The sequence below is a fragment of the Tetrao urogallus genome (assembly GCF_951394365.1).
Source record: "Tetrao urogallus genome assembly, chromosome: 6".
In the NCBI taxonomy this organism is placed as follows: domain Eukaryota; kingdom Metazoa; phylum Chordata; class Aves; order Galliformes; family Phasianidae; genus Tetrao; species Tetrao urogallus.
In genome coordinates this window covers 50,163,889-50,191,847 of record NC_136819.1, presented here as the reverse complement: position 1 = coordinate 50,191,847, position 27,959 = coordinate 50,163,889, and the positions used below count along the sequence as shown (strand labels likewise).

General features: G+C 39.3%; 1 protein-coding gene across 2 annotated transcripts in view; it reads left to right on the top strand.

The window, feature by feature from the left end:
- Positions 1–27,959, top strand: part of CDC42BPB (CDC42 binding protein kinase beta) — a gene marked incomplete at both ends in the record, with an annotated part of 85,599 nt that extends 57,640 nt beyond the window's left edge. The window contains 25 exons of one of the 2 annotated variants that reach the window (XM_079537267.1): positions 273–383; positions 765–1,009; positions 1,185–1,290; positions 1,841–1,965; positions 2,934–3,039; positions 4,624–4,772; positions 5,293–5,387; positions 5,475–5,554; positions 8,171–8,260; positions 8,683–8,772; positions 9,142–9,247; positions 11,795–11,931; positions 12,477–12,616; positions 14,161–14,242; positions 17,171–17,387; positions 17,774–17,836; positions 20,369–20,965; positions 23,632–23,729; positions 23,840–23,924; positions 24,078–24,198; positions 24,292–24,409; positions 25,338–25,376; positions 25,508–25,616; positions 25,702–25,772; positions 27,828–27,959. In XM_079537267.1, the coding sequence (XP_079393393.1) occupies positions 273–383; positions 765–1,009; positions 1,185–1,290; positions 1,841–1,965; positions 2,934–3,039; positions 4,624–4,772; positions 5,293–5,387; positions 5,475–5,554; positions 8,171–8,260; positions 8,683–8,772; positions 9,142–9,247; positions 11,795–11,931; positions 12,477–12,616; positions 14,161–14,242; positions 17,171–17,387; positions 17,774–17,836; positions 20,369–20,965; positions 23,632–23,729; positions 23,840–23,924; positions 24,078–24,198; positions 24,292–24,409; positions 25,338–25,376; positions 25,508–25,616; positions 25,702–25,772; positions 27,828–27,959 (3,312 nt within the window). The remainder of the gene's footprint in view (positions 1–272; positions 384–764; positions 1,010–1,184; positions 1,291–1,840; positions 1,966–2,933; positions 3,040–4,623; positions 4,773–5,292; positions 5,388–5,474; positions 5,555–8,170; positions 8,261–8,682; positions 8,773–9,141; positions 9,248–11,794; positions 11,932–12,476; positions 12,617–14,160; positions 14,243–17,170; positions 17,388–17,773; positions 17,837–20,368; positions 20,966–23,631; positions 23,730–23,839; positions 23,925–24,077; positions 24,199–24,291; positions 24,410–25,337; positions 25,377–25,507; positions 25,617–25,701; positions 25,773–27,827) is intronic. The other variant, XM_079537268.1, reaches the window with a different exon arrangement.

Here is a 27,959-nt window from a genome sequence, read left to right as displayed (position 1 = left end):
TCCCTGCATGTATCTAATGTGGTTTATATCAGTACCAAAAGTCATTTGGTAGTTGCTGTGCTTTGAAAAAGACAGATGCCTGGATCACTGAAGGCAGAACATTATCATGAAACTCTGAAAGCTTTGTTATAGTGGTTTAATGTAAGATAGAGATAAGGAAGAGCTTTGTTTTCAAGGCCCTGGAAAGCTCATCCCTGTGGAGGAGAGGAAATGAATGATACAGATAGCCCTATCTTGTGTTGAAATGACTTTAAATTACTCTGATTTTATAGCTGGAATCCCAACTTGAAGAAGTTATGGCAGAAGCATCAAAGGAACGTAAGCTTCGTGAACACAGTGAAGTCTTCTGCAAACAACTGGAAAATGAACTGGAAGCTCTGAAGGTTGCTTTTTTTTTTTTTCTTTTTTTTTAATGTTTACTCATGACAGGAATTGCAATATTATTGCTTACTCAGCTGTTGATACCAGGATAAAAACTACAGCATTACTAGAAACCTGACCTAGCCTGATTAGGATTTGTTAGATTTATTTTCCTTTCTTTTTTTCTTTTTTTCTTTTTTCTTTTTTCTTTTTAAATAAACCCACATGGTCCAAAGTTGGTCACTTAAGGAGCTAAACCCTTGAAGGCAGCTTTTGAGCCATTAAGGACCTAGACAAAAATTTTCCAAAGTGTTGCAATGGGACAATTCTTTTTCAGATGATATTTCTAAAATATAAGGATTGTAGTCCTTTCCTGATGAGTTCTCTTCTCCACTCTTCTGCAGGTGAAGCAGGGGGGGCGGGCAGCAGGAGCCACACTAGAACATCAGCAGGAGCTTTCCAAGATGAAGGCTGAGCTGGAAAAGAAAATCTTATTCTATGAAGAGGAGCTGGTCCGGCGAGAAGCATCACATGTTCTAGAAGTAAAAAACGTGAAAAAGGAAGTACACGATTCAGAGAGCCATCAGCTTGCACTGCAGAAAGAGATCATGATACTGAAGGATAAATTAGAGAAAACGAAGCGAGAGAGGTAAGTTTTAGGGACATGATTAATAACCAGGGATTTCTTTTGTATGTGTGCTGCATTGTATAGGTAGCAGCTCAGGATGGTGTTTCACTTTAATTCTGTTCATGTTTTTCTGAAAATCCCAGTCTACAGATTCTGCAGTCTTGCTGTACATGTTTGTGTTTCTTGTCCTCCTTAGGCACAGTGAAATGGAGGAAGCAGTGGGATCAATGAAAGAGAAATACGAGCGTGAAAGATCTATGCTCTTGGAAGATAACAAAAAGCTAACAACAGAAAATGAGAAGGTAATTATTTTAGGAAACATTTTTTAGCAAAGCAAGAATTACATTTTGCTTCTGTGCAGTGTTGAAATAATGTTCTCATTGATCTGAACAGTACCAGTAAATGTTCAGGCAATATATAGTGAAACAAATGAAGTTCTGGCCATAGAAGTATCAGAGATCTGGCCAAGTAGTAGCTTTAGCATCTCAGTTACTGCACTTTGTGGAACCAATTCCTGCAACTCAGAGGGCACCACCTTCCAATTTCTGTGTGAAAGCTTCACAGAGGGCAAAGCATTTACGATGCCAGCTTGCCTTCCTGATGGATTACAGTTAAGCCTCTTTCCTCACCATAGCCCCTGTGCTTGCTTCCCTCTGCTGCACCTTTGCTTTGGATTGATTTGTATGAACTGGAAATGTATTCTATTGTCAGGATCTGATCATGATCCAGTTCTGCAAAAATAATAAATGAAATACAATTCCTTGTGTTGTTTGTTCAAATTCTGTAAGTGTGTGGACATACACATTGCTAAATGTATGACACTCATGTAAAGGGGAAATCCTTTTGTTTCAGCTTTGCTCCTTTGTGGACAAATTAACAGCACAGAACAGGCAGCTAGATGATGAGCTCCAAGACCTAGCAGCAAAGAAGGAGTCTGTTGCTCACTGGGAAGCTCAGATTGCTGAAATTATTCAGTGGTATGTATTGTTCAGAGATCCTGATGGCCACTTTCAGATTTTTGAAATATTGATTGCACTCTTTTTTATGTATAGCCAGGCCCTTTTTTGTATGTCTGGGATCAGCAAAAGCGTGGTGCTTTGGAGTGATGATGAATTGTTTCTTTTGCTTTTGCAGAAGAGCTGACTAGTAAGATTTCTAAATGAAATTGTCAGATACCATTAGGTGCAGAGGAGAGGGTTTGGTTGTCAACTTGCTTCAAACTCTTAAGTGGTTATTAAACCACAAAGTTTAGAATATTCTGGTAAGCCTTGTCAGGAAGATGGTCGTGATTTAAAGGTCCACGTTAACACAGACCCTGAGTAGTTGTATGAGACACACACTTGCACTTAATTCACACATCAGTCTTTCCTTCTTGTTTCCTGGGTTAGCATGCAAGTATTTTCTGAATGCAAGACATTTGGTCACCTATATGTTTCTTCTGCTGACTGAAATTGAGTGTTGCTGCTGGAGATCAGTGGTTACAAATCAGATGAATGTCTAGTTTCTGACTAATACTTAGGCCTGAAAAGGCATTTCAGCTACTGAGTGGAGAGGGGCAGGGTGTGGGGCTTCATAGTTTTTCTACTTGCCCTTCCAAATGTTATAGGAGAACTTTACAATAGCCCTTATAAAAATCCAGCAAGCAATGTGCAGATCATGTTACAAAAAAATAACAGAGAAATCTCTGCAGAACTCTTCTTGATGGCAGAAGGAAAGCTTCGGTTTCCCTGGTAACTGCCACAATCAAGAGAATCAAACACAAGAAAAACCTAAAGCAGGCAATACGAGCAATATTCAATTTTCTCTGCTGGGAAAGTTTTTTATGCTCTCTCCATGTTTGCCACATCCCTAAATCTGATGCAAACACTAATTATTTGGTAGTGTAGCCTTTGTTGCTGTGATCCATGAAACTGTTCACTGATACCTTTTTGTAACTGCACAATAGGGTAAGTGATGAAAAGGATGCTCGTGGCTATCTCCAAGCATTGGCCTCCAAAATGACAGAAGAACTAGAATCTTTGAGAAGTTCCAGTCTGGGATCACGAACACTGGTAAGAAAATACAAGCGTCTGGATGTTCTGGGGATGTCTAAGAAGCCAACAGTTTTAGTTTCAGCCACATTCTCAGTATCTGTCCAAAATCAGAATTTTTTTCTAATAAATCCTCTGCTCTGCTAATGACATACTAGTTTTACTTATGGCTTGTTAAATTCATTTGGATCGTGCAATCAGAATTTGATAATTACAGTGGTATTTCTTACTAACATCTGCCATTAAAAACTGTTGCACACTACAGAGTAGAAACAATGGATTAAACCCATAAAGGAGATCACAGAAATGTACCTCACCACAATAGATGCAAGAGAATAATTTTAATTGCCACTACAGTGACAAAATAAGTTTTCTCTTGTACAAGTATTTTGAACAAGTTTTAACTGGTTGGTACTGTTACAAACTAGTGACTCATGAGAGCCTGTAGCTTTATGCACTGTAGGACAGTGAGACCTTGTGTCGTAGTCTTTCCCATGTAGTAGTAGTTGCATGGTTTCTCAAAAATAGAAGAGGTGAAACCCTCTCAAAGGAGTATGGTTTCTAAGGCAAAAGCACTGTTTTGCCCTGCAGGTATTAAATACCTACATACAGAAAGGGAGAAACACTTGCAGCTGGCCATGGAAGCCCATGCCCCTAGCAGTGCTAGTCTGCACAGTCAGATGCTGTGGAAAGAGTCAATCTGCTGCTGATTTATATAGATAAAAGTTACTCATCCCTTCTAAACCTATGAATAGGAAAAACTAAGAGAAGGTTATGACTTTTTACAATCTAACCTTTGCCTGCATTATAGAGAAACGATCATAACGTTGAGTGGTTTTATAAGAAGAAAGATTGGATCAAATGCAGTTGGCCCAGAATAAAGAATGCTGTCTGTTCTGTATATCACAGCTGGTTTTGTAACTTCTGCAGAACCTGATCTAAGGTTAATTATTTCTCAACATTAAAAGGCTCTCATTTTCATGAGTGTTATTTGCATTTTCATCTGTGACTAGAGAGAATATCCATTCGGGAACACTGAAAATGCAGTCCACACTGAAAAATGCTTTGAAAAGCCTGGAAAACTAGCTTGTGGTGGTGAGGATTTGCGTAGTGTACAATGCTTAATGAACATATGAACTGTTTAGATGAAAATCCCTGGGTATCCAGAATATTTCAAGACCCAAATTACTTCATTTTCTTCATGTTATATTTTAGGATATTATGTCTTACATAAACTATATACATTCATCTAAATTCCTAAAGTCCAGTATGTCCCTGTGCAAGTTCTGTACACTTTTATAGTTTCAACAATGAAAGCTAGCCATTTTCAGTGGATTCTTTGCTTGACTGTCATGCTCAGTGATCTAGCAATTTGACTTCAAGCATATTATGTTAATGGTATGGCCATTAAAAGCAAATGATTGTTACTTTGTTTTTACGAAATAAAATCTGGCTATTGGCTGATTTCTGTGTAGCAGGAGTAGTGTCCATAATTAATCAAAAGTGCATTCTCTGAACCAGTGTGAAAGTTATTTTACATCTGTGAACAACTATGGAAATACATTTAGACATCTGATATTAATATTCAGTAACTTACTGCTACAGGATCCACTTTGGAAAGTGCGACGCAGTCAGAAGTTGGATATGTCAGCTAGGCTGGAATTACAGTCTGCCCTCGATGCTGAAATTCGTGCCAAACAACTAGTTCAAGAAGAGCTACGAAAAGTTAAAGATGCGAACATATCTTTTGAAAGGTAATAGCTGCTTTGGTTATGTTTGGGTTTTAATGTGCAGCTCTAAATAGTAATAGTAACAGCTTTTTTTCAAATTGTTCCCTTGTCCCCAGATTAGTGGACTTTGCTTGGAAGATCCTACTCTATAGACTGTGCATTTCTAGTGTTGTCAACTGAGAACTCTTAACGCTTTGTTCAAGTTAACTTTACACTGCTGCGAATATCTCAGGAATACAATTATTTTTTTAATAAGCTAACTGGGAAGAAAAGACCAAACTAGTATTATAATAATTATGTTTGGCAAATATTTGCAGTGGTAACAAGAGTCTTAAGTGTAATTCTCACTATCTAGCCAAGAAGTGAGGTGCTAATTTAGGGGAAAAATAAAATAAATTAGCCTAGAAAAAATATACTTATCCTCTTCCCTTCCCCCCCCCACCCCCCCAAAAAAAAAAAAACCAACCAAAAAAAAAGTCTGAGGCAGGCATTCCTGACTTGGAAATACCTACAACTGTATTTTGATCTTATTTTGTTACATTAGTAAATTAAAGGAATCTGAAGCAAAGAACAGAGAATTGTTGGAAGAGATGGAAGGCTTAAGGAGAAAACTGGAAGAAAAATACAGGACAGATCCAGGTAATTGAAGTTGCTGCATTTTAACAGAGTTTTAATGCAGCGTTTGATATTGCATTGTAGCTAAGGCTATTCTGTTTTGGGTTTTAGGTCTCAAACTTCCAGACTTTCAGGATTCCATTTTTGAATATTTCAACACCTCTCCTCTTGCACGTGATCTGACATTCAGAGTGAGTTATTACATAAACTAACAATGAAGATGTGATAGCTGAGTTGTATTTTTATTACCTAAAAGTAACGCTTGGGCCCTATATAACAAATTTATATCTGGTTTGTTGGACAAGTTAGTGTGTCGTAGATTTGAATGACCAGCAGACGTCAGATTAATTGGCATTTTGAAGAGAAGCTGCCACCTTTAGGAAATACTCCCATAAGCTTACATTACATAGTTTTCAGTCTGTTTTCTGTAAGTCAGTCTCAAGCCTTTGGCTGAATACTATACATTCAGATTGTTTTAGAAAGGCTGGCGCAGCTTGTTACAAATAAGGGATTAAATACTTTGGAGTTGGAAGATGCTAGTTAACATTTTAAAAAAACCACATGTATTCACACAGTTCAAAGAGTGCTTAAACAAATGTATAAAGTTGTTGGCTCCAGATCTTCATGGGGTGGTCAGAGTAGAAGGGACTGGGAAGAGAATCAGAGGACCCACAGATGATGATACTGTAAGTTCATTGTGACACACCCTCTGATCCTTAGAAAACTAATCATACACATAGCAGCTCCAAGTGGGCGTTTTGCTTAGAAAAAACTGTGCATTCTCCAAGGAAGCAGCTGTTAAATGCAGCACAGAGTCACATCTCCTTGCTTCATGAACTCCTGATCCTTGAAGATTTGAGGGTTTTTTTTTGTTTTTGCAAAACACATGGCCAGTTCAGGATAAAGCTACGAGCTGGAACTAGAAAGAATGATCTGTTATGTTTATGGATCTGAGTTAAAAGGGCTGAGGTTAAAACCTAATTAGTCTGGTGAGATAATATATGTGAAATTTGTAAGCTTTCTGTCGTTTTTCAAATTCTTACTGGTGCCAAAAAGAAAGCTCATGGACATGCTGTGATATTTGCATGTGTGTACTTTGTGTCTGTGCTGTTTGCGGTTAGAAAATGTCCAAGCTGGCTTTCCTGCTTAAGCAGCGAGATGAGCTACGTGGATGAGGTGAAGAGAGAAACATTACTTACATACACTACAATCTGGATAGCTTTTATCTACCAACTTTGATGTTGCTTTATAAATTACCAAACACACTTAAAATAGTAATGTGGAACATCAAGGCGGTAACTACAAAAGATCCAGTCTACAGATCCAGCAATAAATGCATACTCACTGATTGAATGCAAGTGGCATTTTTTGATGAATTACATTAAAATTCCTGATACAGTACTTAGTAACTTCCACTAACAGTTTTTTTCACATGTATATTTAAGGATCATCTATGTAATCTGCTCTAGGTTAGTTTAGTTTGAATGAATATCATTGGGCCACATAAAACATTTTATTTAGCTAGCCTGCTAGTTTTCCATCTGAAGTTTTTCTGTGGGTGATAAGTGATCATTTTTATCCCTCATATCTGTTACAACAAAGGATTCTGTTTCTTCTTCGTCTACATCTTCTCTGCTAGCCTTTTGGGAAGAAGTAAGTCCTTGCTAGTAGTTTTGTCTCCTTATTTTGTTGTGACCTATCATAGTAAAAATGGCCTTCTAAAACTAGATGTTGCTTCCTTAGCATCTCTATAATTTAATCCACTAAATAGAGCTAGTTTAGTTTTCTTTTAATACATTTTTACAGACTTGACTGTCTATATGGCTAAAGCTGAATCACGCCTAGCATTTTTAAATTGTTCATATTGCATAATGGTATAATTTGATCTTCAGTGGCCCAGCCCTACGAATCAATTCATAACAAACAAAAAAAATAACAAATACCCGAATCTATTTAGTGAGCTAACTGAATTTGAGTGATCTTTCTGTTGAAACTAGCTGGGAAGTGAGTGATTCATTACTCATTGCCTTTAGTGCTAATTACATCATTTATGTGAAGTCTAATCTGATGTTTGTTAATCGTGATTTCCATGATGTCCTCAGAGAACAGTAATACAGCACCCTGCTTCCACACCCAGCTTCTTTAGCTCTGGAATTGTAGCATACTTCCCCCTTGTGCTGGCAATTAGTAGTTGCTAATGTAAGTGTGAAATTGAGAGCTTCTAACGGGTGCTAGTTTTAAATTTTAGTGAAACGTAGAACAGTGTGATAAGACAATGTGATTATTTTTAATTATCAAAGTGGAAATAGGATGAGAAGTCATCTTCTAAAAAACTGCTTAGTTTTAAAAACCTTGTGTAGTATTACTCAAAGAATTTTTCTTGTGGTGGCTGCTGTGTGCTAGAAAAATCTTAGTCTAGCATAAGCTACCATGAGAAATGAGCTGTTTTATGGATTACTGCCAAGCTTCTCAGACATCATTCCATACCTGCCTGCAAGAGAATCAACACAGTCTTTCTGGGAAAAGCAGATTGTTAGAGTATTTATGCTGCCTACTACTGGGTTTTGCATATCTTAGTGCTTCCAGCTTTACAGCTTTTCCATCGGGTGGCAGGGTTTGTTTTGAGGAAGGATTTTTTAAGAGTATAAAATTGTTAGATGTATGCATACAGAAATGAACAAAGTTTCTCATTTATTTTTGCAGTGAGCTGTTCATTGTAGCTACTTTGAACTTCCATTCTGTTGGCCTAGGGACAGTTCATCGTGTCTGTGGTATCTAATCTAACATGTTTGCTGTCACTTTTGCAGACTGGCTCCATTAGCGAGCAGGAAACACAGGGTCCCAAATCAGAAGTTTCACCATCTACTTCAGTTGTAACTGCAGAGCAGCAACAAGAAGTAAGGGAACCATTATTCTACTCTGAAGAGTAATGCAGTGGAAAGTCTCTCTGTCTTGTTCATTATCAGTATATATTGCAACTTTTGTATGAAGAGGCAAGATTGAATGTTGCTTATGTGTAACATGGCAGTGTTAATTGCATCTGCTTTGAGAATAGTTGCAAATGTGAAACTTTTTTGCTGGCTCTGTGTATGTTGACGTACCTCATTTTTGTATGTTTTCTGTACTGCTGCTTGCTTGTTAGTGTGCAGGCTTTCCTGTGAGTGCTTTAGAACACAATCTGTTTCTACTAAATCAGAATTGCAGTGTTTCTGACAAATTTTTGATAATTTTCAAAAAAGAAAAAAAACCCAGAAAACAATAAGCTTTGCCACCCCAACCTTAAAACAAATTCTTGAACCCTCGTTTTGCTCAATTACAGTTTTTTGTGATTCAGGAACCAATTCGGCTTCAGAGGATGCCTGCTGCTCCTTCCCCCACCATTCAGTCCATTTCTCTAGCTGTACCAAAGGTAGGGGGACTGTGCTAACCATATTCTGAACTAAGGAAGAATTACCATTTGTTAATTAGCCATCTGTGTTTGTCCTGTTTGGGTTTGTCATGTGTTGTTTCTTTGTTAGGTCTCTGTTTTTATTCAGGTATTACCAAATGCAAGTTGATGGGCTTTGATTTGTCAAAAGGGATGGCAGAATAAATAGAGGATTTGAACTAAAAAACGTTACTGTTATCTTGCAGCACCTCTTACAAGATGCAGTTACTTAAAAGCTCAGATTTCATAGCACACACTGATGTATTGGAAGGGGAGGGGGAATGGGCATGCTTTCATTTAATAAGTTGAAAAGTTGTTTTCTTTTGTTTATCCTGAATGTATCTTTTACAGCCTAAAGCTCACCAGCTCAATATCAAGTCATTTACAAGCCCTACTCAGTGCAGTCATTGCACCTCACTTATGGTGGGATTGGTTCGACAAGGTTATGCCTGTGATGGTGAGTCACTCAGACTTTCTGCTTTTTTCTGCAAGTTGACCCCTTTGTCCCCCCCAAAAATTATCTGAAAACACTAATGTATTTTAAAGCAATTATTTCCTTGGGAAGGGAGTGAAAGAGAGAGGAGAAGCTACCGCTGAATGCTTCTCCTTTTCTTTCTTTTGTATCAGCATCAGACTTTTAAATTCAAAGAACACATTAGACCATTACACAGAATCACAGAATGGCCCAGGTTGGAAGGGACTTCAAGCATCATGAATCTCCAACTCCCCCTGCCACATGCAGGGCCACCACCATTTAATACTAGACCAGGCTGCCCAGGGCCTATTCCAGCACCTCACCACTCTCTTTGTGAAGAACTTCCCCCTGACATCCAACCTAAATCTTCCCTCCCTCAACTTAACACCGTTTCTCCTCGTCCTGCTGTACTGTTGCTACCATTAGTGCTGTTATATATAGTGTGAGTTGAGCGCAGGCCAGATGTGTTTTCTGTCTGTACAGTGAAGCAAAAAAGACACTGATAGCAAACAAATCTTAATATAAATCCTGTGTTTTGGGAAGAGTATGCACTAATCTTTTTTTTGCCTATAGCCTGCCTTGCTGTCAATTGAGCCTATTTAAAATGCTTTCTGTAATGCATGTATACCACTGAGTTCCATGTTTGAGTATTTGGAGATAATTTTATTTGAAAATACTTCTCTTGTGTTGCATGCAACTCGGTGAGACATATCAAGTCAGTGAGTGTTCCACACATCTTTTCAAAATACTACAGTATAGTTTTATTGCATTTCTTTGCCCAGCTTAGTTTTTTCTCTGACACCCTCTCCATACCTCCAGCATCACACTCAGATGGCATCATCTGCCCTTCAGGGCTTCTTTCCTGACAGGTCTTCCAATGATTCTTCTTCCCCAAGAGCATCTACAGTTCTGCTAGCTCTTGCCCTGGGGCACACTTTGGTCTCCTGCTGGTAGTTCAGAATTCTTGTTTTGCATCTCTTCCTGCAAGTTTTAAACTGTCTTTCCTCCCCTCCACACCCCTTAGTATCAGCATCTCTTCTTTTTGCATGTGAGCAGAGCATCATTAGTACAGTGTTTGCCTCTTCTGCTCCAAGTCTTGATAGCTACAGAAAAAAACTGGAATCACTTTGACATAAGAATAGAGATGACTCCAGTAGAACAAAACTTTTGCTATGTTCCACCCCCAATCACTTGCTTTTCCCAATTCTTTCTCTTTTCTAATGCTGGAGGCTTTAGTAAAATATAGCTGTACTTTCAGAGGCCTGTGGAACTGGCCCTGTACTGCACCTAATGTACCTTGATTTGCACAGTCCCACCAATTATGGTGCCTTCTGAATGAGCTGAATGCATTATCTGGTCATGAGCAACACCTACAATGCTTTGTGTGCATGATTTGCACACAAGCCAGCAGGCTGCCCTGGGCTACCCACTCTCCTGTGTGTTCCCAATGGCATTGTGAGGTAGAGGTTTGTAGGCCAGTCTGTAGTTCTAGCAGAAGTATGCTGCTCCTATCTACCATATGTTCCTGGGCTCCTTTGACCCTTCCTAATTACAGGACTAGATGTGCACAGAGTATCTGACAAATGTCTGCATCTGAGAATATGGTGAGGAAGAAGCATGACAGTGCCATGTCTCTGTCCTCCTTCCTGTACCTAGAGGTAGGAACACAGTGACAAACAAGACTAAATCTACGGAAAGATCTGGCCCCTAAACTGTGGGTCAGGTACCTCTCCATAATGTGTTGATTCACTCTGCAGTTCTGGAAGTCTGTCTTAAGTGAAATGTCATGCATTCTGTGCTTTTTAAATGTAGTGCTTCTTTATTAAGTACTCTATAGACAGGAGACCATTGTCTCTTGCTGGCGCAGCACGAAGTGGAGTGAATGGTAAGAAAGAATGCAGTGATCAGTATAGCATATGTTTGCTCCTTACTTTAGCTCTGAAATACATTTATGCCCTTTTCACATCATCCTCAATTTCGGCTGTTGTCCCCTGGTTTCTGCTTTGTTACACCTTCAAGTCTACTGCCTATGCTTGTTGCTTTTAGCCTTTCTGTTTTTTGGAGTTTTAGTTTTACTTGATTTTTGCAACTTTAGACTCTCTTGCATACTAGCATCAAATTGAACACCTGTTATCTTTATCTTGTTTCCTACCCAATTATTTGTATTCTTCCTTTATTAATACACATTCTCTCCTGTAGTTGAGTTGGTTGCTGCTTAGCAGTACCAGGACTGACCATATCCCTTTCCTTCTGGAAAATACTTTTATAAGCAGCATTGAGATGTGAAGTCACTTCCTGCCTTTTATGGAAATCATGGGTTGAAAACAGAAAAGAAAAGCACTTTGGAGAGTCTTGTGCACATCTAAGTGTGCTCACTCCTTTAGCATGGCGAACTCTTGTTATGTTTGACTGGCAATTTCACTGTAGTTAATCAATTTTCTTCTTGTAAGGGTAGATAAACTGCATTAATCTCCTGTTACGATTCACTCATGCACATGTTTCACTGTGGATTTTCTCTTTTGTATTTAGTGTGTTCGTTTGCATGCCATGTTTCCTGCAAGGACAGCGCTCCTCAGGTCTGCCCTATTCCACCTGAGCAAGCCAAAAGGCCTCTTGGTGTGGATGTACAAAGAGGAATAGGAACTGCCTATAAAGGTTATGTCAAGGTAATAGTCGTTTGTTCTTGGACAAGAGAACAGCAGCACATTTTACTTACTGTGCAGCTAAATTGTGCTAAAGCCAGTAAGACTTTAGGTGACATCTGTATAACTTATTTAACATTAGTTGCTTTAGATGTAGAAGAAAGGTTGTTTTTTCTGCAAGAGCTGAAGGTTAGTAGCTAAAATTTTAATAGGTGCTAAGAGAGAAAAAAAAAAGGAAAAACAATCGAATGCATCCCATTAAAGAAGAATTTCTGTCATAGTTGCTGCAAACATATAGAAAGTAAACTGCCTGACCAGTTTGGCATTTGCGTATTACACAGGCCACACTGTTTATCCTAAAGCTACTTAATATACTTATTATGCTGTAACAGAGAATATAAGAGCTTAAGGAAGGATAAATGTTTGCTCAATTACTGGATTTTCACTCCATTTTAAAGAGCGTGTAAATTATGTTGTAATCCATTGATTATAGTTTATCTAAATGTCCCTGCTTTCTGTGTCTGCTGCATGTGCTTACATTTAATAAACAATTAGTTACTTCTACACAGGTTCCAAAGCCCACAGGAGTCAAGAAAGGGTGGCAGAGAGCCTATGCAGTTGTCTGTGACTGTAAACTTTTCTTATATGATGTGCCTGAAGGAAAATCCACCCAGCCTGGAGTTGTTGCAAGTCAAGTCCTGGATCTCAGGTTTGTGTCACTATGATAGAGGAGAAATCCTCTGTTTTTTGTTTTTTTTTCCCCACTAACAAGAGTACTTAAATATGCAAGAAACTTCTGGATCATAAAAAGTCTGCTTTGAAGAAGACTTTATTTTCTGAGTATAGATGCCAGCTAAGTTTAGACTGAAAGAAGTGGCTCAAAAACAGTGAGTCACTTGAGTGACTTCTGAGAAGGCACAAGTATCAGAGTATTAGCATGGTTCTTCCTAGAATTCCATGTGCCCAAATGGAAAACAAGTGTTCTTGGTGGATGGGTTCTTCTGCTGCGTGCCCACCTGAACAGTGAGTCAGATTGTCACACAGTCAGTGATTTCAGGAAAGTTAGGAAGACTGAAGCAGCCTTCAGATAAGCACCAGCTAATTGACCATGCTGATGCCTCTGACTGCCTTCTCACAGGAGTCATTTTTTCATGGTGAGCCATTTGTGACACTGAACACTGTATGCAAAAGTTCTGAGACTTGCATTCATCAGAGTAACAAAAAAGTTTTAAAATTTGAATTTACAGAAATATCAACTATAATAACTTATAATGTTACAACACAGTGTTGAATATTAAGTTTGCATTCCCAAGCATGTTGATTTATATGTTTTCCCAGACAGTAGTACCGTGGGATTACATCAGTACTGCTGCTCTGCTCTCACATTTATTCTCTGAGTATCATCAGTGTCAGTTCTCTGACATGCTGGCAGCAGAAGTGCAGATCTGTTGAAAATAGCAGCATTCTCATCAGTACATTGCTTGAAGCAACTTTGCCAGATATTATATTGACTGTAGTATGCCTTATCTGTTTATTGTAGCTGCCTCTTTGAATCTGTCTTCTAAAGACTCTTAGATGTTTTAACAGAAGCTAACTAGCACAGCTGTGAATTCTAGCACAGGCGAGTTTAGTGGCATTAGTGTCATCTTTGCACTAAAATTGGCAATTATGATGATCAACTTGGTCAAAATGCAGTTTAAAAAGGCTTGTGTGGACAAGCCCTCTGGGGTGGAGCGTCCTGAAATGCAAAAGTTGTTCCAATGTCTGTTTATTTTACTGTAATAGAGAATAAAATCTAGCTGTTTTGAAAACCCTTATTTGAATCCCACAAACTATAATTATGTTGCCAAGAGCTTTTTATGTGATTTTTCTTTTTTTCCAAAGGCCCCTCTCATGCTACACATTGAGGTATGAATTATTCATTTCTAATGTGTCTGCTGGGCTGGAAGAGCAATATTCTTGCTGCTAATTGTAGAATAGGCGTGGCTGGTAAAAGCAAAACTACACAAAGCCAGCCCACTTAACTTCAGGTGTACTTAGTTACACGTACGAACGCTGTAGAACCATAATTAAAGCTTGTGAGTTGTTTAGGTAAAGGGGAGTCATAGCGTAACAAACAAGTGATCCCAGTTGTGACCTCTGTGCAGTGTTAAGAGATTGCAGCCTATTGAAATCAGTGTGATATCAGTTAGATTTTGCTCAGTATGGTTGTGTGTGCATGTATGTAATTCTCTTGTTCTCTTTTTTTGCTAGAGATGAAGATTTTTCTGTGAGCTCTGTCCTAGCGCCAGATGTAATACACGCAACTCGTAAAGACATCCCTTGTATATTCAGGGTATGGCTATCAACTTACTGTTAAAGATAATACAAATTGAACACTGGTATTCTGTTTTCATAGTGAAGTATTTCATCCACGTTTAATGTTTATTAAGCTATGCAAATTCTGTTTTCCCTGAATGCAAAAGTATAAAAAGTGTAGAAATGTGTTGAAACGTGTATAAAACCAATATGATATTCCTCCTACTGAATTAAAAAGAATGAAGTTCTCTTCCTTTTGGTGCTTCCTTGCATATAAAGTTGCCTTTTTTTTTTTCTTCTTTTTACTTTGAACTCAATTCCTTAAGTGTATTTTTGTATCCTCTTCCATTGGCATTACTGGATCCTGTTTTTCTCTTGGTTTTAGAGCGCTCTAGCTTTGAGAATTGATGCTGTAACAAATTAGACTGAAGCTGGATTTTACTTGGTGATTTTGATTTACCGTATGTTGTCTTAAGTAAAAAAGTACATTAGAAACTTATTTCCTCAATTTCAAACATCACTATAGTAGGAATTGTGAAAACAAGATGAAGTAATTAGCTTAGTTATGAATTCATCTCTGCCGTTCTACCTGAATGCTGTGTTTAGTTTTAAATAAGAGAAAACCTTCCTAGATTTTCTGTGAATTATGTGGAATTTTAAAATGTAGGGAAGTGTATGTTAATAGCCAACATCTGTAATTCTTTGCATTTCAATACAGAAACTCTCACTGTTTTCAGCGTCCTCTGAACCTCAGTCATTTGGATCAAATCAGTGGAATATGGAAGCCAAAGAGCTGCGAGTCATGTGCAGTGCCAGTGACTTGGTGCTGTAGAGTTTTATTTAGATAACATCTTGGCTACTTCAGTTCTACATTCATTTTGCTTTTCTGCTTTTTTTGTTGTTGTTGTTGAAATAGTTTCTACCTTAGATTTTCGTCCTTTAGTTCACTACTACCTTCTTTTTCCTCTTACTAAATTGTATTTTATTTATTCACATCTGCCTTCTGTCTTCCACACTGAGGAGGTTTGGTTGCTTCATTTAAGAAAAAGGCATCTACACAGTTTAGCTTGCTTGACTTTCTGCTTTTGTCAAGTAGTCCCAGTATTGAAATACTTGTGTGGATGACAGAATGCCTTGTGTTTAATCAGCTTATCCCCTACATTTAAGAAATTTGATGAATTAACTAAAACTCTGGTATGTGGGGCTCTTTAGATATCCTTTTGACAGGGACCAGAGAAGATGCTGGTCCACCTTTTTTTTTCTTAGTTCTTCAAAAGGGAGTCCCTATAACTGGAAGCCAGTGATATAGAATCAGAATCCTTAAATTTGGAAGGGACCTTTAAAGACTGTCTAGTCCAACTCCCCTGCAATGAACAAGGACATGCATAGCTAGATCAAGCTGCCCAGGGCCTGATCCAGCCTTGCCTTGGAAGTCTCCAGGGATGGGGCATCAAAAAAAAACAACACTAGGTAACCTTTTCCAGTGCCTCATCACCCTCACTGCAAACATGCTCTCCTGCAAGAGCAGCAGTTTTTGTAGCTTCGTTTGATTCACCCTGAACATTATCTCCTAAATCTGCACGTTACTGACATAATGTTATAGAATTGCCTATACAAAACAGTTAAGGTGGTTACTTTATATCATTTGTATAGAATATGACATCTTTCTTTTGTGTGTTATTTCACACAACACGTGATGATATTATGATATACCAGAAGGAGATTTTTATTTCTTTTGGATTTCTATTACCAGAAAGCAACGCCGAGATGATGCTAAACTCCAAAATATTTCCACCTCTGATTCCCCATGAAATTGAGAAAGAAATGCTCAAACTCCAACCATCTCTTTTTTTTTCTCAACCTTTTGCTGCTTTTTTTTCTGTCTAACTGTTGTTATTCTGCCAGCCTGCTGTAAAGGCTGATACTGACTGTTGTGCTGTCTATGACAGAAGACACAGTTCTCATGATCTCTCAGTTCCCACAGTCTCTTTGTAAGGGGTGCAAAACTAACACTGAGACGTTAGACATGAGGAAGAACTTTTTCTCTTACAGAGTGGTCAGGCACTGCAATGGCTGCCCAGGGAGGTGGTGGAGTTGCTGTCCCTGGCAGTGTTCAAGAGGCGTCTGGTTGAGGAGCTGTGAGATATGGTTTAGTGCTTGTGGTAGCAATGGTAGCGGAAGGATGGTTGAACTAGATGATCTTGCAGGTTGTTTCCAACCTTGCAGTTCTATGATTCCGTGACTGAGTTCCTGGAAAGTTCCCGGATGGTTCTGTTATTCAGAACGTGTTCTGCTCAGAGACCTATAGGATGATTTCCCTGAAAGTTAATTGAAGCTTTTTTCATTTTTGTTCAGTGTTTCATTTACAGAAGATTGTTTTCTTTCAGGCCTTTAATGCAGATACAATTTGCACTTCTCTCCAGACAAGTATTTTAAAAATTAGCAAAATCAGAATCTAGAACAGCAATAATAGCAATGCCATTGGGTTTAAAATGCCTCTGATACTGAAAGCGCGTGTTTCATTATCAGTAAGTTATTAGAAATCGATGGGGGAGACTGGGACAAATTATTGCATGTATCTAAAATTCCATTTCAGAGCAGGAAGGAGCCTTTGCTTGCATGCACTGATTCATGTGGGAAAGGAATGTAGGATTCCTTGCCCATATTTTAGGATTCAGAATGATTAAGCAAGACTGAGTGTTTTTAAACAAAACCGCTGAAGCTTGTGCATTTTTGTCGAAGTGCTGTGGCCATATTAGGCATGTGCTGCATTGCTTACCACTTAGGTATGTTGTGGCATTTTATGTTCACAGTTCTGGGAAGCATTTAATACTGACAAAGTGGCCACTTCCTAAGTCAGAGTAGTATTGACAAAGTAATCAGCTCATTTATGGATAACAATAAAATATTGTCAAAAAGGATTCTTATTACTGTTACTAATTTTATTTTCTCTGTCTCTTAAAAGGTGACAGCTTCTCTCTTAGGTTTGCCTTCGAAGTCTTGTTCTCTACTGATCCTGACCGAAAATGAGAATGAGAAGAGAAAGTGGGTTGGAATTCTAGAAGGGTTGCAGTCTATCCTGCACAAAAACAGACTGAAAAACCAAGTCGTGCATATTCCACAAGAAGCCTATGACAGTACACTGCCTCTTATTAAAGCGAGTTTAGCTGCTGCTATCGTAGGTATGTTTGTTTTTATAAGTGTGTGAGAGTTGCTGAAGCTTTTAGGTGGGCTTCTGTAATAAGAATGCTGATGCTTTGAATTCCTCAGATGAATATCTCAATAGGAAGGCATGGGGAAGAGTGCTAATCTTACACTGGTTATTCAGATTTCTCCATCCTCTTGGGGTAAATAGTGATTGCTGAGCAGACTGTTTGAGCAATACAGCATATATACATTGTACAGCATGCCTTTGACAAGCTACGTAAACTAAAGCAAAATTGATTTACTGTTGAAAATCTTTGTCCAGAAATGTTTCCAGCTGTTCAAAGAAAACAGTCTCTTTTAAAGATATGATAAAATATAGATATACTAATAGCCTTTTTTTTTTTTCCCCTTCCTGGTTTAGATCGAGATAGAATAGCAATTGGTTCAGAAGAAGGGCTGTATGTGATAGAAGTGACCCGTGATGGTAAGTTAGGCCATAATGAATGCAGTAATTATGTACAGAACAGTGAGCTCCATAACTTTCAGTGCTGTTTTAATATAGGTTATACAACAGCCCTTCAAGTACAGTAAGTATCAAAAGCATTCATTTAATTGACGAGAATGAAAAATGAATGTGAGATATAAACACTAATTTGTTCATTATCATTATATTCAGTTGACTGGCTGAAATTAAAGGGACAGTTTACTGGGCATACTCTGACACATTCTCACCTTAACTTTGTTCCCACAGTAGACAGCCAAACGCTTCAGTAGTCAGAGCACACACAGCAGCAGTTGATGCACAGTGAGTTATCAGGCACTTATTAAATAGAATTTGAACTAAGTGAGAGAAATTTGGCATGGAAACTTGTGTAACATGCACTATCAGAGGACTGAAACTGGCTCTAATTAGAAATCAGGCAGCAACAAAAAAGTGTTTAGAAGACTTTGCCCGATAAAGCCATTGTGTACAGTTTTCTGTTTCTTACAGCTGGTAGAAATTTGACAGCCACTCATATTATGTGACTGATGGTGGCCAAGGTAAATGACTTGCCTGCCTTTCCATTATTTCTTTACGCCCATGACCTAATGCTTCCTTCCAAACCTGCTCTTTTCCTTCCCCTTTTTGATACACTCTACCCTCTGCTTTGAGAAAAGTGAGACTGCTTCAGCTGTTCTTTCCCATGACTTGCCATGTCCATTCCAGAAGTTCATCCAGAACAGCTTTCTGGTATCTCAGTAAAGTGAATGCTGCTTAGTCACTGGTCAGCAGACATACCTCTCTAACACTGAATTATCTGTCATCACAGATAAGAAGTAAAGGAAGCATTTTCCCCTCTAGGCTTATATCCTGGTCACAAACGCAGACAAGTGAGGCAGACATGTCTTGGTATGGTAGAGAAAGCGTAGAGGCCAAAAGGCTTACTAGCAGATGAGAACAAGGACAGTTAGGGGCTAAACCAGTAAAACACGTCTGTTTAATTTTGCAGTGCAGTTTCTTGAAATCTGATACTCCATGATGTCTTACTGCAGTATAAAATAAATTATTGGAGTCAAACTGAATTAATAAAATTTATATTTCTAATGAGCAGTGCGAATTTAAAAGCAAAAGAATCTACAGCTATATATCCTGTTCCAAATTGCCATTGGAAACATTAGTCATTTATTTCCCTTTGATTTCGAAAGCAGCCAAACGTACCATGTGAAAAACGTGTTTGTTTGTAACTGATGAAGCACTCTAAATTCAGATGATATTCTAAATCCTTACTTTTGTGGCATAGGAATTTAACATCTTTGGCTGTCTGGTAGGATTGTTTTTGAGGCAAAAAGCAAACCGTTACTGCTTCCTCTTGTTTAGAATAGGCCATTGCCCAATTCTAGGAGAAACTACTTTGTATGTAAAGACATCAGATATTTGAAATTCTTTTTCACAGTAATGAATGCCATTCCTTTGAGTAAAATTCCAGTGGTCACCATTCTGTAAGTACTTAGATATAAACATAACTTAAGATGCAAGTAATTCCAGAGATTCCAGGGTAGCTTCTTGCGCACAATGTGTTTCATTTAAAGGTCATTTCTTACAGAAGCAATAACCACATCACAGTGCCACGTATAAGCGTGAAAACAAATCATCAGTTTTGGTTTTAAGTTAAAATATGTTTTCCATAAGTTTTCTGTGGCCAGTTCCTGTGTGTAATGATATTTTCATACATAATAATCTCTGTCATTTTAAGGCAATTGTAATTGTCAGTGTTAATGAACTGGCAGCTGCTTATATGAAAGATCCTTGCCAGAACAAGTTGTGCCCAAGCCTGTCAGATGCTGCTAGCTCAATATTGAGATCTTCAAACAGTGAAGTCTCCCCAGTTTCTATAGATAACCTAAATAGTCTGTAGTGTGAAATAGCTTTTCCTAATGTGTGTATTAAACCTTTCCTGCTCCAGTTTAAGCTAATTCCTGCTTCCCCTTCACCCAGTGTGCACAACATTTTTTGCCTTTCCCTATAGGTATTTAACGTCCACTGGCTGTACGGCTCTTGTATTTGCATATGGCATTTGCCAACACTAACAGCATTCTGTATCTTCAGTTCCTAGCATTAAATACTTTACATTTCTTCTCTTTCTGTTCTGCTAATTCAGTGTTACTCCACTAGTATACTCAAAATACTGATGTTTTTCCTGAGTGTGGGGCCAGTTTCAGAAGGTACATGGTGTGACAGTGAGTAGGTAGTACGGATATTAGTTTTTGGGTTTTTTTTTCTGAATTTACCCTAAAGGTTAAGCAACCTTATCCTGCAATGTCATGAAGCTTTATCTCAATAAAAAGAGTTACAGGAATGCTTTGTTTCACTGTTCTGAGAATTAATAACAGAGCATCTAACATATAATAAGTGTTGTTTGTTATCTGTACGCGTCTGTGTTTAGATCTATTTTTGGACATCAGTATATAGCTCTGCTTTGTTTCCAGGCCTTGCAGGTTTATTGTTTGACTTAGGCAGCTCTTGTTTCCTTTGCAGTGATCGTCCGTGCTGCTGACTGTAAGAAGGTGTACCAGATCGAGCTTGCTCCCAAAGAGAAAATCATCATCCTCATCTGTGGCCGGAACCATCACGTTCACCTTTTCCCCTGGGCCTCTCTGGACGGATCAGAAGGAAGCTTTGACATTAAGCTTGCAGAAACTAAAGGCTGCCAATTGATTACAACAGGAACGCTAAAGAAGAGTTCTGCGACTTGTTTGTTTGTAGCTGTTAAACGGCAGGTTTTTTGCTATGAAATTCATAGAACTAAACCTTTCCACAAAAAATTCAGTGAAATTCAGGCTCCAGGAACTGTTCAGTGGATGACAGTGTTCAAGGACAAGCTCTGTGTTGGCTACCAGTCTGGGTTCTCTCTGTTGACCATCCAGGGAGATGGACAATCTATAAACCTGGTAAATCCTAATGACCCCTCACTTATGTTCCTCTCACAGCAGTCTTTTGATGCCCTTTGTGCTGTGGAGCTCAGTAATGAGGAATACCTGCTTTGCTTCAGCCATATGGGAGTATACGTCGATTCGCAAGGTCGAAGGTCACGCATGCAGGAACTAATGTGGCCTGCAACTCCTGTTGCCTGTAGTATGTATATGTTTTTCTGTTGCCATATCCCTGTTGCTGCTTTACTTGTCTAAAAATAATCAGCATGTATTCTATTTTGCTTCGGTTTGTCTTTCAGTGCCAACAGTTTAAGTTTTGTTAACAGGATGCATATCCTGACAGTAGTTTTGGACTTGGCGATCTCATGGGCTGAGATCCTGGAAGCTGCAAGAAAAATGCTTTGTTTTGTTCTGGGACGCAGAATAACTGACAGTGAAATCATAGAATCATAGAATTGCTCAGGTTGGAAAAGACCTTAAAGATCAAGTCCAAAGACAACCTAACCATACTACCCAGACTCTAGCAACCCTGTGCTAAATCATGTCCCTGAGCACCACATCCGAATGGTTTCTAAACCCATTCAGGGATGGTGAAAATGTCTTGTACAGAGTAATCCTGGATGCAGGGCAGTACGAGAATTCTGGAGTAGTCCTCAATGCAGGAAATTCTGCATAGGTCTCAGCTCCTCTAGAGAACCTGAAAATTTGGTTGTCTTTGGATTATCTTCTGTGTCCTGTGTTCAGAGCACAGTAGGAAGTTGGAGACTAAATGTAACTGCTACTCTGAAGGTTCATAAGGGTAACAAAATAAGTAGAAATATTGCTTGTGGCAGCTGGTTGCAGTTTTCTCCTTTTTGTTGTATTTTGAAGGAAAGAATTTCCAAAAAGAATAGAAACAGGTAAAGGATATCTTTTCATCTGCTCTGTCCTTTTCAGGAGCTCTGGTTTATCAGCTGGTTAGGAGAGAAGCACACATGGAACATTTTTCAGTAGTCAGAGGCAGTTCGTGATAAAACTCAGATTTCTATTTGGAGCTCAAATAGCAATTAAAGTGTTTCAGATGATTGAAGGCAAGAAATATCTTTTTGTTTAAATAGTACACAGAGCAGGTCGGTGCTCATTGGTTTGATCAGGCAAGACCCTAATGGCAGTTTGTTTAACTTTAATTGTCTCAAACTGAGATTGTTTGCTTGCTTTCCTCTGACCTAGTTCTGTACAGAAGTCCGAGGAAAAGGTACAAGGAAACAATGTTGTTGCAAATTTACTTTAAAGCACCATTAGCCAAAGCTAATGTTTCCTTTTCCTTTATCAGCTTTACAGTTCTCTGTATTTCAGCTGACTAGACGTGCTAGTTAATTGTTCTGTCTGTTATTATTAGAAGCTGGTCTTACTGTAAACTATTTTATAGCTCTCTAATACGTGCAGTTTGTTTTATTTTTTTAGAATAGTAGACAAAGGAAACTGGATTACTTCCTTTTCCATCAGCCTTGTCTTCCTTCCCAGACCTGATGTGATGGTGGCTGTTTTTTTATTCCTAATGAATTGTCTTATCAGGAGACCATCAAAGTGAAAACAGCTCTTTCCCTGTGGTAGCTTTTGCTGTAGCACAGGAAGTTTTAGGATTTGGTGGATAATATGGGTTATAGGAGACTCCAAGGTCAGTGCAAGCACAGTCTGCTCCATTCTTTTGGGCAGCCAGTTGAGTGTTGGATGTGAACTGAAGGGGCTTAGGCAGCGTGGGGCTGTTAGCTGCAGTGTGCTCAGAGCCTGCTCCGCACTGGGAGCCACATTGTGGGCAAGGCCAGTGCAGGTGGGGCCAGGTCTCTGGACCTGGTGAGCTCTGCCTGGGCTGCAAGCTGTGCCACGCAGGAGCTCAGTGTTCCTGACTGGTGTTCTGTGCTCTCCCTTTATTTGTACATCCAAGCCAACCCCATAAAATCAACAGCTGACCAGTAAGTTCCTTCTGGGATACGTATATATGGTAGCTGTCCAAGGATTTCTGTGAATGAGCACAAAAAACAGCACCAAAACACTGTTTCAGTTCTTGTAAAGAGTGTCCTGTTGGGTTATTTTCCTTTTGCTCATTGAAGCAGCTCCCAGACTATCTTTTCTCTACTAAATGCGATAAATTTCTAGTAACTTGTTCTTTACATCAGGACACAGACTTTATGTGAGTAGGAGCATGTTGATATGAAGCTGTAGCGATCTCTAGTTTTTGTTAGACCTAAAATAAGCTTGTCTGCAGGTGCCCTTTATGTTTTAAAAAAGGTTTAAAAGACGAAATGGATTGTGAGTCTTAACCATTGTGACATTTTGGTGTTAACCCGATGAAAGCAACCCATACGTGAATATCTAAAGCTAGATAATTGTTAGCAAGAAAGGAAGGAAATTCAGAATAGAACTGCATCGTGACTTCGTGACCCACCTCACAGATGGTGACCCTCTTTTCCCCTGCACGCAGCAGATGTGTGGGTAGTTTGTTGCTTCCGAAATGAAGTAATCTGCATCTGTAGAAAAGCGAGCTTCAAGCGCGTCGCTTGATTCCTACCAAGTGCCAAATTAGTGTGCATCTGCAAACTTCAGATGGCATTTTGCAATTTCATGAAATCATCATTGAAAGCTTAAAAGTACTGGCAGGGTCAGAGGTAAATCTTTCTGTGATGCTGGCAGCTGTCATTAGCAAGTCTGTTATGGCAAAAAAATGTCTGTTTGAAAGTGGGCCTGGGAAAAAGGTTGATGTTTTAAAATGTAGCTTACATGTAGAGTAAGGTAGAGAACTTGTTACTGCTAAAATTTGCTTAAATATACATCAGGTACGGACCTCTGAAGCCACATGAGGGTCTTCTCTTTGTTCTTACATCTATGCAGGTTGCAATTCTTCATACGTAACAGTGTACAGTGAATATGGTGTTGATGTATTTGATGTTAACACTATGGAATGGGTCCAGACTATTGGCCTGCGAAGGGTAAGTACTTTTCTTTGAATGTAGAACTTAATTGGGTTAATTCCAAGGGAGGTGTTCCTTCCCAGTGTATGCTAAGCTTCAGTTGATTTCTGCCTCCCTCTTGAAAACAGATCAGACCATTAAACATGGATGGCACGCTGAACCTCCTTAACTGTGAGCCACCAAGACTAATATATTTCAAGAACAAGTTTGCAGGTGAGTATTGAGCAAGGGGAGAAATGGGAAAATGATACCAAGCTGCCTGAATAATTTTAAGTGATGTTACCTTTGCATGAGATGAAACTTGTGTTGGATAATTCCGGGTCAGCATGACTCTTAAGTATACAAATTTGCATTGTGATATTACAGTTGGAGCTGTCCTCAGTGTACCAGAAACATCTGACAATAGCAAAAAGCAAATGCTTCGAACGAGGAGCAAAAGAAGATTTGTATTTAAGGTTCCCGAGGAAGAGCGAATACAGCAGAGACGGTGAGAATTAAGTTCTTTTTTTGTAACTGGTTCTACATGATGACGTGCAAAGATTGGGAATGCTGATAGTAAAAATCACTCTGCTTTCTTCAGGGAAATGCTCAGAGATCCAGAGCTAAGGTCAAAGATGATTTCTAACCCAACAAATTTCAACCACGTGGCTCACATGGGACCAGGAGATGGAATGCAGGTTCTCATGGACCTCCCGCTGGTAAAAATACATTTGGAAGGGAGGGAGATGTATGTGCACGTGCAATTGCTCAGGAAAAAGAAAACATGAGAATTTACTGTGTAGGATTCAAATACTATCTAAGTACCAAATTTTTCTTCTAGACATTTTGAGAAAGGTGAACCTTCCTTATTTATGTGCAGTGGCTCTAAATCCTCTGCACGGAAATACTATTTGCTGGCTTAAGAAGGAGACACTGAAAGAAGTAGATATCATTGCTGGGAGCTTGTTAGTAGTTATGTAAATAATCAGTCTCTCCTCCTTTCTTTTTCTTGTTTGTCACCTTAAAATAACAGAATGAATTTCCTTCCCCCTCGTCCTCTCGACATTCTGATCTGATCCCACCTCCTGCAGGCTTGGAGCATGTCTTTCACAAGCTCTGTGTCCACTGAAATCCTTTTCCCGAGTGACCATTCCTCACTGCAAGGCTCCCCTCTGCTTTCTTCCTCTTCCTGTTCCTTCTCTGCTTCCTTAGCAAGGGTAGGAGTAGCTGTGTGCTGTCAGAAATACAAATGGTGTGCTTGTGCCATTTGGACAACTGCAGAGGAAAAAAAAAAGGGCGGGGGGGAATGAATGCTTTGGAAGATAACTAAAGCACTGTGAGTCTGCAGCATTACTTTTTTGGTTTGCATTTAACATATACAGCAGTGCGAGCTATGTAATAGCTAAATCTCCAAGAGCAAGGTGCAGAGGTACACTTCTGAGGCTGTGTCCCTTCCATTTTATAGCTGCTGGTCAGGATTTTTCTCGTCCTTTGCTAGCTTCTGTAAGGATAATGCATTCATCCTTTCAGCAGGAGGAGGAAGGAAGCAGAGCTATTGGCACAGTCACTGCCCCTTCATAGAGGGTTTGCTGGCTGACAGGTTCCAAAGGCTGCAATGGGGCTTAGTTCTTTCTCTGTCTTTCTCAGGGTTTGTGTCTGTTACTGAAAATATGTGGATGTGGTCAAGTAAGTTCAGAGTTTTTCTACCAACACCGAGTTGTACTAGCTTCAAAAGCACGGCAGAATTTTCACGAGTAACAACCTCTACTCGGATAGCTTCTGTTGCTGGCTAACAAAGTGTTTCATTTCAACTGCAGAGCGTCTTACCTGCTGCACAGGATGAAAAACCATGTCCATCTACAGCTAACCTCTCACGGCAGCAACAGCAGCAGAGAAGCAAAACCTATATTTCATGGCCCTCATCAAGTAAGGCTGGGAGAAAGCTTTTCAGTTCTAAGGTGTTGTTTGTGGCTTCAACAAGAGATGTAAAGCTGCTGTTTTTCCATCTCAGGTGGCAGTGATGTGGGGGGAGCCATGCCTTCCCGAAGTATGTCTGATCCTGACCAGGAGTTTGACAAAGAGGTAAAGATGCTGTTGCTAAATGGAGACTGACAACATCCTGTCGCTGTAGACTGTTTTCTTCTTCCAGTACATTAACTATCTTGGAAAATACTTCATAAAGACTGCATTCTTTGTGGATATATTTTCTTTCTGCAGATGTTTTCTCTAGCACTAACACAATCTGATTGTATGTTGCATACACCAGTGCTGAAGCAAGCCTGAGAATCTTTTTATAGTGATATTTTAAGACATATTGTGTCCTGGATTAAGCTTTGTAGATGAGGCAATTTTGTCTAATTGATGAAATGTCCTCAAAGCTCCAAGAAATGTTCTCTGGGCTATTAGCATAGAAGAGCAAAGAAGTGCTATTTAGTTAAATAGTTTTCTGTGCTGCCTTAAGGAAAACTTTTTGTCTTGTAACTTGAAAAGGAATAAAATTTTAAAATGTGTAAAGCTGTTTTTAGCAAATGTAAAATTATGTGCCACTAGTCACTAGTCTGAAAGTGTCTGCAGAAGAGTGGTGTCCCTGAATTCAAGGAGATTATATGATAGATTTATTTGTCACCCCTTGATTTGCTATGGGTGTCACTTCTTGCAAGCTTTGTTGAAATGCCACCTGTGTGAGAAAAGCATTAGGAAGTTTTGCTGGGAGACAAACTCTTAGATGAAGGCATTTGTTTTCATTTTTAATGCTTTTTAGTCTCCCGATTTTTAGCAGCCCTATTTAACATCCTGAATTCAGAGAGGTGGCTACCTTGCTTTTTTCCAGAAGCCAGACCTCTGAAGGATGCCAAGTCAGTGTTTGTCTCGAGTTCTGATCACAGCCGTGCTCAGACTTCCTGTGTCACCTCACTGAGAGAATGCTTATCACCATTAAAAGAAGCATGTAACGTGGGACTCTCTAACTGTAGGCATTTCTAAAACTATCTTGATTTTTGAAAGGTGCTGGTGATAGAGCATCTCAGTTGCCTGTTGTTCTGTAGCATCCTTCTCAAATTTGATTATGCTTCTTGCTCTACTTGCTGTCTGTAGGCAGGAGTAGTGGTAGGTTTTTATAACGTGTTCTTTTTTTGATAGACCTTGCAGTTTCTTGGGACATGTTAAATTTAATATACAGTAGTTGTAACTTGGAAAAGAAGCATCTGATAGCACCTTCTACTTATATACTTCTTTTCCTCATGTGGCTTTATCGCTGCGTGATCCGGTTCATTTTGTTACAAAGGGTCTTGCGTTGTTTGAGCCATGCAAAGCCTGATGAACAGCACCCTGGTAGGATGTTACCTTTCAATCCATTTACGAAACATGTATTTTCCCTTTCTTGAAAGTAACCAGCTGCCATAGTACCAATGTTTTCTGTGCGCTATTTTGTAAGCTGTGAATTTGTGCAATGCTCACAGTTGTAGCTCACCAAAATAGTGGGAAACTTGCCAGCCATCCTGTTGAAGTGAGACCAGCCTGTGAAGGCAGATATCCAACAACCAGTCTAACGCTGGGGAAATAATTGGATAGGCTGTCTCTGTTAGATATTGGCGTAGGGCAGCTCCAGTAAGTGCGTTCTGTTTCTAGACCTCCGTCCTGCCTGGTACTTGGCAACCTCCACTCTTCTGTCAGGCACTGCACATGCTTGTCTTTCTTGCTGGCACTGTTTTGTAAACAGTTTGTGTGCTCGTTTCCTTCCTTCTCACCAAATTGAAGGTGATTTCACTGTAATTGTGTACATGTTTATATGGACAGATAAACCTACTCCTTGGCTATAAAAATGGCTTTAAAAGCTCAGGCTGGTGAATGCAGAGTAACAGTGAACAGATAGATGTGTTCTATCAAGGAGGCTTTGCATTGGCTGAAGTAGAGGAACCTGGGGTATAGCAATTTCCACACACTTTGCCATATTTCAGGTTATATCAGAAGAGCTGCACTAAGGCCTGTTAAAGATGATAAAAGGATTTGCATAGTGTTTAGCTATGCAATGAATCTAATATATGCTACGTGCTGCTCTCCTTTGAGTGCCTTGACAGCTTTCGAGTGCAAGAAATTGATCTTAAATAAGTGTAATTTTTTAATGTTTCTCGTTAACAGCCTGATTCGGACTCTACCAAACACTCTACTCCATCCAACAGCTCCAATCCCAGTGGTCCCCCGAGCCCCAACTCTCCTCATAGGAATCAGCTCACATTAGATGGACTGGACCAGTCGACCTGCGACGCGTAA